A 12,672-nucleotide genomic window follows, 5' to 3' on the forward strand; every position below is an offset into this window, starting at 1 on the left:
GCTCCAAAAAACAATAAGTACTCATTCTTCATTTCGATACATTCCCTCTTGATAACCATCGAATTTCACTGTGTAAGAGATGTTCATAATCGCTTCCTAATTCTTTGCAGTAAAGATTCTGGAATTCAAGTGAAAAGTAGTAAAGATCCTAGAATTCAAGGAATGGGCTTTTATATAGTTAAAAAATTTGACACATTATTGAATAGTTGTATTCAAAACCAAACTAAAAAACACTATGTCACTAGTCCCCCAACGCGACTCTAAAATATTTTTTTGGAGTCGGGTTGGGGTCTCAACGGCGGTTCCGGATTATTAAATCGCTGTCGTACTGTCGGTATGGAACGCATTAAAATGAATTTTATCATTGTGTTTTAATTGTTTTACGTGATGGATTAGGAGAGTTAGAAAAGAAGCCTTCCTATAAAGAGACCAAGGTAATCCCTGTACTATTTATTATTGGTATTTTATTACATTTTCATTTTTTCAGGAAATTTTCTTGTAGTTTTATATACGTATATTTCAAATAAGTTGTTCTCGGACGGGTATTTTCTTTTCGCGGACCGGTATTGGGCCCGCGGACTACACTTTGAGAAACCCTGTTTTAAATAATATGTACTTTGCAATAACAATTATCACATGTAAACTAAAGTTAAATCACTACAACGACAAAACCTTGAACTGCACGTTATTGCCATAATCCCCCATCCCACTCCGTATGCCAGTATATTATTATTATTATTAATAATAGCCATATGGTGCAAGCCGGAGGCTTATGCTGCACTAGCCAAAAAAAAAAAAATTCCCGAGTTACCCTGAGAGAGAGAGAGGGGAGGGGGGGTCAGAAGTACAAAGGAATCACCAAGAAAGAAAAGAATTAGGATATATCCAGTGTGCCAAGGCCATACTCACCAGATGTGAGCCCCTGGGGATACCGCGAACATGGTCAAAATATCCCGCATACGGAAGTGAAAAGGTGGTCACCCTATTTGTACAGCTTGACCACAGTGGGCCGTGAGCAACCGACAAGTCGTGCCGTTTCCGCTATGAAAGCACCCGACGCACGAGCTCCCACAATCATGCCCTTTTGAAACTGTGATATCTTTACTACGTCCTATAACTGCTACTTTATCACTTTGACTTGCAGGACCAAATGCAAATTGCCACTGCCGTAACATACGAAGCTGTTCGGCTTTTTATAGAGCATGCTATATGGCATAATTCATTACGGATGGGGTGGTCATAATTCTGTGATCACTGACTACAAAGTTATGTATCTTTTTATGAAATTTTACACCTTAATATTACCTGTGTATGTAATGCGAAGAATCTCGACAGAAGGTTCTCACGTGGCAAGTTTATTATGTCTAATATCTTTATTTCAATAAGTATATTACTAAATATACCCATTTTATTATTTTTTCCGTTAAGCTACTAGCGTCTAGGCTGTAGTAGGCATTATTTTTGGTCGTTCCGGTAGGAATAAAAATTAATACATGGTCGTATACTGTAAACAACATACAAGATGGCAAAAGCCATTTATAAATAAAAAGAATTGCAACAGCGAAAGAAGCACATAAGAAAAAGAAATCATTTATTGCAAGCAATATAAAGAAAAGAGGAAGAGATTCGTGAAAACCTATATATGGAGTATACTGCTGTTTGTATGTGAAACATGGTCAACAGACTGGAGAAAAAATTTAAGCATTTGAGATGTTTTGATGGAGAACATTGATGAAAATCAACTGGAGAGACAAAATGACGAATGAAGAAGTTGTCAGAGTAGCTGAGGAACAAAGAACAATCAAGAAAACCATAATTAAGAGGAAGATGCGGTTCCTAGGACATATCTGGAGACAATGATTGGATAATAAACATACTAGAAGGACAGCTTGAAGGGAAAAGAAGCGGAGGACAACCAAGAATCCACCGCTTGATGATGTGCTCCGACGCTCAAGAATGGACTACAGTGAAACAAAACAAAAAGTCTAAATTCGGGTTGAGTGAAAAAAAAAAATCTATGGCAACAGGGCTTGGCCCTTAGAATTATGATGATGAAGTGCACTGGCTAAATTTTCTGCAGTAGTCACCCGCCAAGTCGCGAACGCCGCACAAACTGGGGGTCTTCGTAATCACTGATATCACCTGCTACATTCAAAGCTGCTTATCGCGAGAGCTGGTTTGCCACCGCCTGCACGCTCTACGTTTCAAAGTGAAGTTTACTATGCACAGTGGCGTCCTCGGAAATTGTTTGGCGTGAGGTTTGAACGTTGCACATTGGCAACTTTCGCACGCGTCAATACATGACAGTGCAATAATATAAAACAAAACGCTCTTAGGTGACAGATTAGTAAGTATTAATCTATGCTCTTAGGTAGGATTAGCAGGTGACCTCCTCGGAAAAACCTTGAAATTATCAGTTGACTATAACATCCCCCCCTCTATCTAGTGAGCACACCTGTCGCTATAGAAATATATCATTTGCTTCACAAAGTGCACTTGAGGCCCATTTTTGATACATGATACTACCGATTAGTTTGCCCACCCACCTTCTAGACACTACGTAATAGAGTATCGAATCGCGTTTCCAATAAAGCATGATGTTCTATCCAAAAATCCATCGACGAATGAACAAAACTGATATCATTAAAAATTTAAGGTGCTAATGTTTGGCAACCGAATAGGATGTCGATATTTGAATAAAAATCGGACATTTCGCTTTGTTAATATACTTTCTGGTGTATTGTATAATTTTTATATACCGAATTCGTAGATAATGTATACATATATATATTTATTATTATTTTTAACTTTATTTGACCGCTAGGATACCTAACTCGCAAACACACTGGAATAATGCGATATGGTGTTGACAGTTTGAGTGTAGCAAGTCTTGTCTGTCATTAATATTAACATTTTTATCGAATTAGTTTTCATTTGACCCTTAATGCAAGTGCCCAGTGCATTGGATATGTATTATGATTAAAAGAATACTTTTTTTTTTTTTTTTTTACTAGCACAATAAGTTAATTTCAATAAACAGCCATGAAACTGTAGCAGCGTTTATACATTTCGGTAGGATAGGAATGGATCGACTTAAGAAAGGTTCTGGATACAAAGTTTTGCTCGTTGCTTGTGTTATTGTGACAGTTTTTGGCATTGTCACTTTAGGTTACTTGTGTTCGGAACGTGTTTGTGCTTTCAATGGGTGGACGTATTCACAATCACGTTATGAAAGTTGGAGTAAGCTCGGTTTGAAGCTTGTTTCTGACAATATGGGAAAACCGGTCTCGTTTTTGTCTCATCCACTTCTTTCAGGGAGTGCCAATTCGTTAACTAGTCGAAACAAATTATCTTTCGAAGATATGGTTAAAGATGATTTTGAGTTTGACATTAAAGGATCGGATGTTATTGTGTTTTTACATATCCAAAAAACAGGTGGGACTGCTTTTGGAAGGCATTTAGTTCGCGACTTAGACTTAGAACAACCTTGCAAGTGTAAAAAAGGTCGAAAGAAATGCAAATGTGTTCGACCCGATTCAGAAGATCGGTTTTGGTTATTTAGTAGGTACTCTACTGGCTGGAAGTGTGGTTTGCATGCAGACTGGACAGAATTAACCAACTGTGTGGACAATGCAATGGACCAAACAGAAAGAGAATCTTCAAAGCGAAGGTAGGCACTTATAAATTCTATTATTTGTTATTCACTCAGCAATTTAATATATGCATATCCTGATAACATGCTTCAGTATTTTCAACCATGTAGACCAGAAAGTGACTCGGTGCCCTTTCAGCCTCAACTTTTGGAAGGCTTTTGGAATGAGATCTCACTTTATAATCTCAGGAAGAGATTGCTGTTATGTTTCTGTTAACCACTGCTGAACAATGTAGGTGCAGTGGCACAGCACATAAAGCATCACCAGGAAAGATGGGGAAGAAATGATGATAATGATATATAGGAATTTTGCTAGCAGGGAGAAGGAGGTGATTGTCCCTCTGTATAAGGCAATGGCCAGGCCATGCCTTGAGTACAGGTCTGGAGCCTCATTTTAAGAAGGATGTAGATTTACTTGAGCATGTACAGAGAAGGGCAACAAGATTGGTGAGGGAAATGAAGGAATCCTCTTACCAAGAGAGGCTTAAGTTCTGCAAATTGCAGTGGCTGGAGACTAGGCATCTGCGCGGTGATCTGTTTGAGGTGTATAAGGCCTTGAATGGGTTGAGCATGCTGAATTCTGATGGGATCCTTCCACTTGTTCAGATTACGAACCTAAGGGGGCATAAATTCAAATTAAGAAAAGACAGCTGTAGAACAGATGTGCGGAAATTTGCCTTTAGCCAGCGGGTGGTTAATTGCTAGAACAAACTTCCATCTGTCGTTGTGGAAGTTGATAGGTTGAATAAATTTAAGGAGGAACTGGACAGGCATTTGGAGGGAATGGTGTGATTTTTTTTTTGGCTGATGCTGCATAAGCTCATACACTTGCTTTCTTGCATCACATGCCACTACTACAATGCATAAATAGGTTCTACCATCCAAGTGTTGTCTGTGGATATATGATGGGGATTTAGTGTTTTCCACAGTTGTACCTACTATGCCAGTTAAGGCTACTCTGGGTTACCCTTGTTACTATATTTTCAGAGCACAATGGTGAAAGGAGTGCAATAGTTAAGTCAAAATTCATATGACATAGCTGGGAAGAAAGGGGATGCAATTCCAAGTAATTATCTTGGGTGCAGAAATATGTATTTCTGTATACATAAATATGTATATAAATATGTATACAGCAGAAAATTATTTGGAATTACATTTGTTTTCTTGGCAGTCACCTATTCCTGGTACCACTTTCATCTGGTGAGCATGGGCTTGGCACACCCAGGGTCCTGAGCTAGATATCATCATTCTTCTCTTTTTTGGTGATTTCCTTCTACTTTTGTGTGTGTCTCTCTCTCTAGCTAATAATAATAATATATAAACATGCTACTACTGCCACCACAATGGCTGCTGCTATGATATTGTTTTTTCTCTAGTCCTCTAGACCCATTCCATGTTCAAAATTGTTTTGTTCATATCATCAGCTCATTTTGCAGCCACAAACATATACTGCTAATCAAGTCTTTTTTCCTTGAGAATGTGCCACTAAAAGTTATGAAATACAAACTGTCTACCAATGAAACTAAATTTTCAAATATAATTTATTGGAATTTTTTAAATGAAACCTCAAACCTGTAACAAGAAAAGTGGGGAGTCTAATATAAATAGAGAGGAACTGGGGAGAGGGGCCCTATTCTGAAACTTTTTTTTTTTACAAAACAGCACTGCTCTTAATCATATAGGCATATCAGCACATATTGCCATAAAAAATTTTAATGATGTACACTCAAGTTTATACTAGGATTGTTCATTAAAAATTAATGTTCACTTAGAAATAATAACAAACAAATTTAAAAAATTCAAATCGTGGAACGATGGATGCAGAATAGATGTGTGGATGTTTGCTTTCAGGCAGTGAATGATTGTTTGAACAAGCCTGCACTTGTTGTGGAAGTGAGCAGCTTGTATAAATTCAAGAAGAACTAGACAAATTATTGGAAGGGATTGAACAAGTGATGTGGCAGGGGCTGGTTTTTTTTTTTTTTTTTTGATGCCTTATATAAGCTTGCTTCCTTATATCAAATGATGCCACTACTACTACTAACAATAATCATAACTGTAGAATTTTTTTTATTTTGTCAGATAGCTTATAATATATATGGCAGTTGCACATATTTTGCTGACTCTACAATTGTAATTTTGTTGCTGAGCCTACAACAGAAGAAAGATATTAACATATGACTGAGATGAACCTAAACTTCCTGGCCACTATTTGCACCATGGAGGCTTTGGTTATATGCAAAAATAAGTAAATTGAGGTCACATGGCATTTGAGTTTTGTGCACTATATAAAGCCATATGACCTAATTACTGCCCAAATCAGTTCACTGGCATTGGAGAAGACAGAATCCTCTCTGCTGTATATCACCTGTCTAATGGACATTGTCCATTAGACAGGTGATATACAGCAGAGAGGATGGTTTCGCTTGTTGGGTGTCCAAAGATCAGTGCCATGCAAGTCTTTAACAAATGGAAAAATGCTCAGAAGACATCCACAAACGGACACAACTGTAAGGTGACAGAGTATGGTATTCAACATCTGGAACAGATCATCAAGTGCAATCATCACCTGATATCAAGAAAATATGGCGAAGACTGCTAACCAAAAGGTGTGATATTGTTGCATCCTGACAATGCAACCAAAAAACGATAGCAAGACAATATGCTATGGATAAAGGGATGGTTGAGTGGGAGAAGAGTGGTAATCAATGGACACTGCTCTTCATGGACTAATGTTATTAGTGCAGTTCTCCAGGGTTTGGTGTGAGGCCTATTGTTGTTTTCTATATTTATTAATGATATTGATGAAGGCATATCAGGCTTAATATCCAAGTATTTGTAGATGAAACAAAGGTTGGCAGGGTTGATAATGACAGTATGCTACTGAAATAGGATTTAGGCAAATGGGCTGAGAAATGGGAATTGAAGTTTAACGCAGACAAATGCAAAATACTTCAAATGGGTAGCAGTAACCCCAGAGTAACTTAGCGACTGTGTGGTACTACAACCAGGGTAGTGGAAAATGAACAAGACCTGGGATAATTGTGCAGTGGAATATGAAGTTCTTTGAGCAATGCAGACAGGCTGCCAGGACAGCTCGTGGAGTTTTGTCAGTGATATATAGGAATTTTGCTAGCAGACACAAGGTCATTGTCCCATTGTATAATGCAATGGTCAAGCACATCTTGAATATTGCATGCAGGTCTGGAGGCCTCGTTTTAGGAAGGAGCTGCTGGTACAAGTACACAGAAGGGCAAAAAGATTGGCGAAGGGAACAAAGGGGTGCTCTTACCAAGAAAGGCTTCAGTTCTACAAATTGCAGTCTCATGATTAAGCACTGCAAGGTGATCTGATTTAGGTGTATAAGGCTTTGAATGGTTTGAGCAAGTTCAATGCTGATCGGATTCTTCCTCTTGTTCAAACTATGCACATGAGGGGGCATAAATTCAAATTGAGGAAGGACAGTTGCAGAATAATGTGCAGAAGTTTGCCTTTAGCCAGCAAGTGGTTGATTGTTGGAACAAACTTCCATCTGTCGTAGAAGTTGATAGCGTAAATAAGTTCAAGGAAGAGCTAGGCAAAGTATTGGAGGGAATGAATAGGTGAAATAGGATTTTTTTTTTTTTTTGGCTGATGCTGTATAGGCTTGTTTTTTTGCATCATTTGCTACTACTACTAATGGTAATATTACTTTGAATTCTGCATATAGTCTCTTGAGCCTCCCTATTCAGATTTCTCTTTCCATGTCTGAAGTTCTTTTTTGCATGGCAAGCATTTTCTTGATGATGCCACAATTATTTCTGAGATTGAGTCACAGTTTTAAGAATTTCCAGGTGTTCTGAAAACATCAACAATAAAAAAGTGCTTATATCAGTTTTCTGTTATCAGAGGTTTTTGGGAAATATTTATCTTTACTGAATCACTCTTGCAGAAGTTTTTGATGAGATTTCTACAAAGAAACTAAGATGGTTGTATCTTGTTAGAATATGCTCATAAAACAAGCAATTAACATAAAAATATCCAACCATTTGAACCAAATTATCTTATTAAAAAAAAATATATTGACTTATGATACCTTTTACTCAAAACAAAAATAACCTTACGAATGAAAGTAAATAAGTCATCAGTATCCTTTCACAAAGACAAATTCATGGTTTGACAGCAAATTCTCTTTTTGCAAAACATTTTGCAATTATTCAAAAAATTGAAGTTCGGCAATTTAAAATTTAACCCCCACACCAACTGAAATGAAAACAACTTATTTTAATATACATAAAAGCTTAGCAAAGCAAAGAAACAATTTTATTTGCCTTTCATGAGCAAAACAACAAGCCAGCTCGAAAGAATCAACTGTTCTGATAAACGCGGTTGAAGACATTCAAATTACAGAGCAAATTTTGTCTGAAGAAATGGAAACTCCCCTCTCTTTTCGCAAGGTTGCAGACGAAAACAACTCCTTCATACTCGAAGACTCAATTCAAGACATTCTTGGTTGTGATGCTTGCCCAGAAAATTGCAGGCTTGGAATACTGATGCCTCCCACAAGGCAGCAAGCTGAAACATCACCGCTAGTTACAGTTGCTAAAAATAAGCTTACAGAGATGCTCAGCAAGTCAATCGAACCTATCTTACAGCAGTTTAGTTCTGAGATCTCTGCAAACTTCTCTGACCAATTACTTCCCATCTATAAACTCATATTCGCCCTGCAAGAAGAAAACAACCTGCTTAAAGAGCAAAATCTCAAAATCCTACACAGTGTAAAGTGACTTGTGGAAAAGATGGATAGCCTGGGAAACCACACCTGCATGAAGAATAAGGGCTACAGGCCCCCTTCTTCCCTCAGTCATCCAGGTGTGAAGATTAGCAAAGCAGTCAATTGCTCTCTGCATCGTGCTCTCTGCATTTCACTGCCGCCACTCACAACAAAGCCAGTTGTCAGTCCAGCGGTTTGGCAAGTGCCACTCTGAATACACAGGAAGATGGAGCAGACAACTGTCAGAGCTCTGCTGCCTTAGAGGCTCCATTCCTCTCATGTCCAGAGATTCCTTGTGTCCCATCGTTATATCCTCTTCAACCTGCTTTTATTTCAATCACTGCTGAGCAAATCATCAGCAAAAACTTGAGAGAAAAACAAGATAGCAGAAGTATCCTACAGACTGCAGGATCCCAGTTACAATAGTATTTCGCATTCATACAGGAATAGATGGATGATAAAATCAAGATCAAACAGCCCTTCTGAAACATCACAATAGCAACCAAATCCTCTCCTTTCTCTGAGACAGGGGATTGGCAGCGTGCGATGTTTTTTCCAGAACATTCGAAGCATTTCCAACAAGCTTCCCGCGCTACAAACCTGCATAACTTTGACTACATTTGCCTTGTTGAAATGTGGTTACGCAATAACAGACAACTAAACATTCTCGCTAATCTGCTTGGATACAAATGAATTGGCACTAGAAGAAATGAAAAATGGGGTGGAGGAACCATGATCCTATATAAAGATGAATATCAGTCTACAAAGGAACATTTCCAAATCAGATAATTTTGAAGCCACCTGTGCTACATTTTTCAATGGGAAAATAAAATTACAAATCTGTCTTATATACCTGCCTCCTCAGCACACCAGAGATTCAAGAAATGAACTCCTTGCATAGCTTACCGTTAACCTTAGTTCAGCTGTAGATACTATCCTGTTAGAAGATGTTAACATGCCGATTCCAAAACATACCGACGCAAAAAGAAATCTTGACTATTCTTGCATAACTAAATCTGAAACAGCTGGTTACTCCAGCAACTAGAGGGAATCAACTGTTAGATGTTGTCTATTACAATACACTTAGCATTAGATTAGCAGACAACTTGTTTCATTTTAAGTCAGACCACAATCCCATAGCTGTTGAGACCAAACTCAATGTTGCTGGAACCAATCAGAGGGACGGCGGAAATTTTAATGGCATGCACAGAACGACCTTTTCTTTAAAATATATCAAGCCAAACATCATCCTCAAAGAACTTTGAGAATATAAATGACAAGAACTAAACATGAAGCCGGCAGAGGAAGCTCTCCAGAAATTGCCTGTGAAGGAGCATAGAGGGTCATAAGGATAACCGGGAAATCCAAAAACTGGTTTAATCCACAGATAAAATATGTCTTTCATAAAAAGCAAAGACTTTACAGCAAATGGCTGAAGATGGGATATCCTAATGACTACATTCTGTATAAAAAAGAGAGTGCTCACTTTATAAAGCTGAAAAGCCAAGCACATTATGCAGCTATATTATCAAAGCTCAAAAAAGGATCGTTGGTGATAACAGAAAGAAGAGTCTCATGACTACCGAGGTATTTACCAAATGGTCCAAGAAGACATTTGGACAGCCTCCCGTGCCCAACCAGTTAGCAACCGAAGAAAACAGGAAGAGAATAACTGACCTCCTTCACCGAATCGCAGGAAAAGAAGAAGAATCCGTTTCAAACTTACTAAGAAAGACACCTCTAGCAATCATCACAATTACCAAAGAAAACCTCATGAAAGCCATAAATGAACTTCCTAATAAAGCAACTGTTGGTCCTGATAACTTCCCTCTTTTCATGGCAAAAAACAGCAGCCCTTACATTATCGAAGTGTTGCATCAAACTTACAATGAAATCATTCAAAAAGGTACTCTCCCCTGTATATGGAACAGCTACATAGTCAGGCCCATTCCCAAAATAAAGAAACCAAAAAATGCCAGACTATTGACCCATAGCCATAGTTGCACCATCTTGAAAATTTTTGAGAAGACCCTTCTCTCAGCTCTCCCACAACACTGCTTCGGGCATCATCCTCTGCACCTACACTCCGTCTTAACTGGAAGATCAACTATCACAAATCTCTTTGAGACCCTTTTCCAGATGCAGAAAGCTCTCAACAATAAGGAACAGCTCAATATTATCTTCCTAAACATATTTGCAGCTTTTGACAATATCTCAATAACAGCTCTGGAACAAATTATCTTTCTACTTCAAAATACAAGACAATCTCCTGAAGATTTTATGTAACATTCTGAAGGAAAGATGCCTCAATCTGTAATGACGATTTTATTGCCCATTACTCCATTTCGCAGGGAGTGCCACAGGGAGGCGTTCTTCCCTCACTGTTATTTGCTGCAGCTCTGGAACCATTTTTTGCATCCCATAAAGACAACTATTACATATGCTGATGACCTGAAATTCTTTGTCAAATCTAAAGATGTACAAGTTAAGCAAACAAATCAACAAGCCAATAACACAATAAATGAACTGGAGCATTACCTCGACTATATTGGACTATGTTTAAACCCAAGCAAATCTGCCCAGATGACAATTACAAAGAAAAAGAGCAGGAACAATATCTCTATGCTGGTAAGCGGATGCAAAGTTACCAATTTTAAATCGCACGTGGGATGGGGGGGACTAACACTCTCCAAGCACTTTGATTACATCAAAGCAAAAACATATGCAGTGATCTGGGCTGCCAAACAGAAGTTAATTGGCATTAGAAACAAGATCTTGTTAAAAAGTATATCTCGAAATGTATACTTCCCACCACACTGTATGCTTCACAGATTTGGTCCTCTGCCCCACTGAGCAACCTGAAAGCTTTCCTAAGTATTGAATATTGGCTCTTGAGATAGCTGAACAGGATCTCGAATCACCCATTTACTATCTCTAGAGCCATTCTACTTTCCAATCTCAGCATTTCTCCCTGGAAACAGACAATTAACACAAGAAACATTTTCACATCAGCTAAACTGCTAACAGGAAGATTAGACGCTCCCAGTATTGACGGCTTGTTTCACTCTCGTTGAGAAGCCACCAGGATTGTTGAAACAAGACATCCTCTTCAAAGCAACTTAAAAAACTGAGACAGCCTAAGTCGCTTTTTTCCAGCAAACACAATAGAACTCTTCAATCAACTAAGAATTGAACCGGAAAAGCTCTATAACAAAAAAGCCTACAGATTGCAAGTCTCTGCTGAATCCTATAGTCTTGTGCAACTGTAGTGCACAGTCACTCAGCTCAAAAGCTGCATTTAATTTATTTTGATCCCTTTTAACTGTATATTCTCAGTATTCTAGATGCCAACCTAAGATGTCAAAATTTTAAATATTCTATGATGTTCGAAGATGCCAAAATTTTAAATATTCTATTATAAAATCATAATTACTTATGTATTCCAAAATTCTATATTCAACCTTTCAGGGTGAACGTCCCATGGACTTTGTAACCTTTTGCTCATGGGTACACCTTAGAATGTAACTCTCACCCTTCTAGCCAATGGCTGTCATAGAAATAAATTGATAATAATAATAATAATATTGCCTCATTTGTGGTGTGTTTGGAGTTGAATAGTCAATGGATATTGACAAGCTGAGGCACGGACTGGTTTGGAATAAATAAGTGGAATAAAAGATGCCAATTCAGAAAAAGTACCCACGGAAATATCTATTAAAAAGCATTCAGCAGAAACTGAAAATCTGTGCAACACAGTGGAAAGAGTTTGTAAGAAGTAGGTCACTGGTTACCCTGACTGTGCTCTTTTGAATAGAGTCAAGGAGGTATATGGCTTTAGAGAACCCACTCCAGATGTGGGAATATTCCATGGTAGGGTAAATTTGAGAAAGGTTGGTAGCTAATTGGAAAAAAGAAACATTAGTTTTTCTAATACAGAGGAAGCAATATTTATGATATGCTTATGCCAAGAAAGGTTAGAAGTCAGGGTTATTCCCAGTAAAGTTGTGATCTTGTCTACAAATCTAAGTGTGGTATAGGAGCAGCAGAACTTTTTCTTCAGATAAAAAGACAGGACTGAAGTTCTCCCCAGCGAAGAATAACCTGATGATCATCATTTAGGGAATTGGTGGTGGATATTTGAGAAGTCTAGTTGTTTCGGCAGAGTAGGGTTTTTCAAAATGGAAGGTAGAAAGTAGTGTGCTATCAGCAAAACTACATAAAAAAGATTTTCAATCAGTGGAACAATATCATTAATATACAAGAAGGG

At 38.0% G+C, this 12,672-nt stretch overlaps 1 protein-coding gene across 1 annotated transcript in view; it reads left to right on the top strand.

The window, feature by feature from the left end:
- Positions 1 to 3,036: 3,036 nt before the first annotated feature.
- Positions 3,037 to 12,672, top strand: part of LOC150091090 (heparan-sulfate 6-O-sulfotransferase 3-B-like) — a 34,861-nt gene continuing 25,225 nt past the window's right edge. The window contains exon 1 of the mRNA XM_090381749.1: positions 3,037 to 3,670. Within this exon, the coding sequence (XP_090237875.1) occupies positions 3,084 to 3,670 (587 nt within the window). The 5' untranslated portion in view covers positions 3,037 to 3,083. The remainder of the gene's footprint in view (positions 3,671 to 12,672) is intronic.

This window comes from Mastigoproctus giganteus, chromosome 1 (assembly GCF_048544385.1).
Source record: "Mastigoproctus giganteus isolate SK-2022 chromosome 1, ASM4854438v1, whole genome shotgun sequence".
Taxonomy (NCBI): Eukaryota; Metazoa; Arthropoda; class Arachnida; order Uropygi; family Thelyphonidae; genus Mastigoproctus; species Mastigoproctus giganteus.